The following is a 3,312-nucleotide window of genomic DNA, read 5'->3' on the forward strand; positions in this document are numbered from 1 at the left end:
GGATGGTCATATTGCCAGTTTAGCCAATAAAAACACACGCACTGTATATTTGGTGTTAATTTGCTTCAGCTTTATATTACATTAATCTTAATCTTATTTCGGCCAGAGTTCTTTCGTCACACTTCTGTGACCTCATCAGTGGTCCTTTGTTTCCTTCTTTCTTATGTGTGTCTCACCTTGCTAACTATCAGCCAAAATTATTCCCTCAAACGTTAGAAGATTAAAATTATTTACGATTCAAATTATTTATCTAAACTTTCGTAATTTATTAACCTAAATTAGAGCATATTTTAAATCTTGATAAACTCTTGTAACAACCAGGACCTATTATTGGTTAAACAAGTCATTATTGAGTTCATAACATCACAAAAATTCACTGTAGTGTTTCGATTTCTTATATAAATACATCGCAACTTATAAGTTATTATTTGTCTTTTTAGATGTTGTTATTTACTTGCTATTCGGAGATATTTTTTATTGCTTTTGATAACTTTGCTTGACGCAAATCTTTTCATTGTCCATTCAACTGTCAACAATGAATAAGATGTTAGCTGTAGCACTAATCACGTAAATAGTATTGCAAATTCTATGAAAACACACACATGGCAAGTTTTCAACAAAACACGTTGAATGGTATGTTGAATGGTATGTATACATACATACCTATGTATGTGTGTGTGTGTGCGTCTTAAAGCTATTTTAGAGCTGGGTGCAGAAAACTCAACACATGGGTAGGTAGCTGGGTTTTTTTGGAAATGACACACATTCTCACAAAGACGAAACGCTTTAACAAATGATTGTCGTATACATACATGGTTGTGTGTGTTTGGTTTATGCTGTGAAATCATGCGTTTGTATGCATACTAATATTTCTTTTTATGTTATATCAAAAGAAATTTATTTTGAACTGAAAGATTACTCAATACTTCTTGTGAATACTATTTTTCAACAGGAATATTTTTCACAATGACTTTGAAGATTCTGGCAGCTTAGTCAGAGAACGCAATTCTTATAACGTTTTGTTTTGTATTATGAGACAGCCAAAGTCACAGCAATATTCAAAGTGAGATACGTCTAACGTAGAGAAGAGAAGAACATTCACAACCAACAGACTGGTGACACCTGTTTACTCGTCATACTTCAACAGCCCTGCGAATAATTCTTGCAGTTCCAAGCAATGCTGATTTTTCTAAGTGTTCTACACTCCCACTTGCACCGACCTTTTTCAGCCAGGTCGGTAGGTGAGTGCTGATACTTCCAAGTGCCCCAATTACTATTGGTTTCGCGTCTACTCTCTTCATTGACTACAACCTTTGTATTTCCCACTTTAGATCGTCATAGTTGCTTATTTCTTCTTCTTCTTCTTCTTCTTCTTCTTCTTCTTCTTCTTCTTCTTCTTCTTCTTCTTCTTCTTCTTCTCCTCCTCCTCCTCCTCCTCCTCCCCCTTCTTCTTTTCTTCTTTTTCTCTTTCTTCTTCTTCTTCTTCTTCTTCTTCTTCTTCTTCTTCTTCTTCTTCTTCTTTCACATTGATCCTGCTGTCACCGGGGAATATTATGTGGAATATCATACGTGTTCTTTTTTTTTATTCAACCTAATAACGTCCGGTTTCCTATGTCTAGTTGGGTAATCGCTCTTGATCATTACATCACACAGGATTTTGCAATTCTTATTTTCAGTGACTCCTTCTGGGGATTTATCATATCATGTCTTTGCTTGTTGTAGGCCGTGCTTTCCACAGAGCTCTCAATGGATCATTCTTGCCACATTGTCAGGGCGCCGTTTGTATTCGCGTTGTGCCAATTTCGGGCATTAGCTAATAATGTACCATACCGTTTCACCCCTATCACCACCCATTCTGCATTTGTCGCTATCAGTACTGTTGTCAATTCTGCATTTCATATCGTTCTGCTGCGCATAAGAGAGATTCTGTCTCTATCTTCAGGTCACTCCACCTCATCTCTAGCCACCGGTTCTCCGTATTTGTCTTGGATTTCACATCTCTTGCAAACTCTATAACATTTTGGAAATTTTTTCTGGAGCAAGAGAATCATGCCCTGAGATTCAGCGTGAAAAATTACATTAATACACCAAAATTGAAAATTTCCACTTAATTTTAAAGCTTGAAAAAATTATGCCAACAAAAAATTCATTTAATCAATTAATTTAATATTAATTTTTTTTTAATTTCAGATATTCATGTACCTTCGAAAGAAAACTGCTTTAATATCTTGTATCACAGTCTCCTTGATTATGGTGATATATTTGATGGACAAAGACGTAGTAGAGCGCCTATTACACAGAGAGAATAGCGTGGATAATCAGTTGCAAGAAAGCAAGTTCTTATTAGTCCTTGTCACCACGTGGAAATTATCTCCAGAAAAACTTGCAGTTTATGAAAATACAGTCCATATATGGGGGAATTGGCCACTATTAGTGCAACCTGTTTTATATACACCAGCAATACCCGGAGATAAGGTAAATAACAGCCAGCTGGATATGCATTTAGGAAAAACTTGGAAGATACAGAACGTTTCAAAAGTTGCCTGCGGTCAAATACCAGTTTTAAAATCGATGATTGTTGATGTGCTTGCCTCTTTTACTAACTACGACTTTTATGGCTATGCAAATGGTGACATTCTTTTTGATGAGAGTCTTATCAATACGTTGAAATCTATCAAGGAAAAGATACCACAAAATAAACCTATACTAATAGTTGGTCAAAGAATAAATGTTAATTTTACAAATCGTAACCACGTTGCGATTTCTGATATTCTTCAGATAGCTCAAAGCGGATATTTGATGAAAGGCGTAGCAGTAGATTATTTTATTACAAATCAACACTTTCCTTGGCATAAAATCTTAGATTTAGTTGTTGGACGTATTAAGTATGATAATTGGTTGATCTATTTTGCAAATTCTCAAAATATAACAATTATCGATACTACACACACTCTGACTGCTGTTCATCAAACAACAACAGACGGTAATGATGCAGGGTGGAAGCATCCTAATAAGTACTGTAATGATGCTATCATCCGAGCTAATAAAAAGAGATTCAGAACGCGTTGGGGTTATATATGGTGTGTCCCTTATTATACTGAAAGCAATCGTAAAACAAATGAGATAGAGATTCTACACAGAAAGACCTCTCCATCATGCAAACCTTAAATATATCAGTGCACTAGAACACTAATCATTGTATCAACAAATATTCTTCCCTAAACAAAAGATATTTATTTAAAATGGGATTCGCAAATCCAGTTTTTTAAGGTAGGCATTTGGATATGTGTATATATATATATATATATATAT

General features: G+C 35.0%; 1 protein-coding gene across 2 annotated transcripts in view; it reads left to right on the forward strand.

Moving 5' to 3' along the window:
* Positions 1-3,306, forward strand: part of LOC106881932 (uncharacterized) — a 6,107-nt gene extending 2,801 nt beyond the window's left edge. For both annotated transcript variants that reach the window (XM_014932460.2, XM_052968146.1), the window contains exon 2: positions 2,191-3,306. In XM_014932460.2, the coding sequence (XP_014787946.1) occupies positions 2,197-3,168 (972 nt within the window). In that variant the 5' untranslated portion in view covers positions 2,191-2,196 and the 3' untranslated portion in view covers positions 3,169-3,306. The remainder of the gene's footprint in view (positions 1-2,190) is intronic.
* Positions 3,307-3,312: the final 6 nt, after the last annotated feature.

Source organism: Octopus bimaculoides, chromosome 1 (assembly GCF_001194135.2).
Source record: "Octopus bimaculoides isolate UCB-OBI-ISO-001 chromosome 1, ASM119413v2, whole genome shotgun sequence".
In the NCBI taxonomy this organism is placed as follows: domain Eukaryota; kingdom Metazoa; phylum Mollusca; class Cephalopoda; order Octopoda; family Octopodidae; genus Octopus; species Octopus bimaculoides.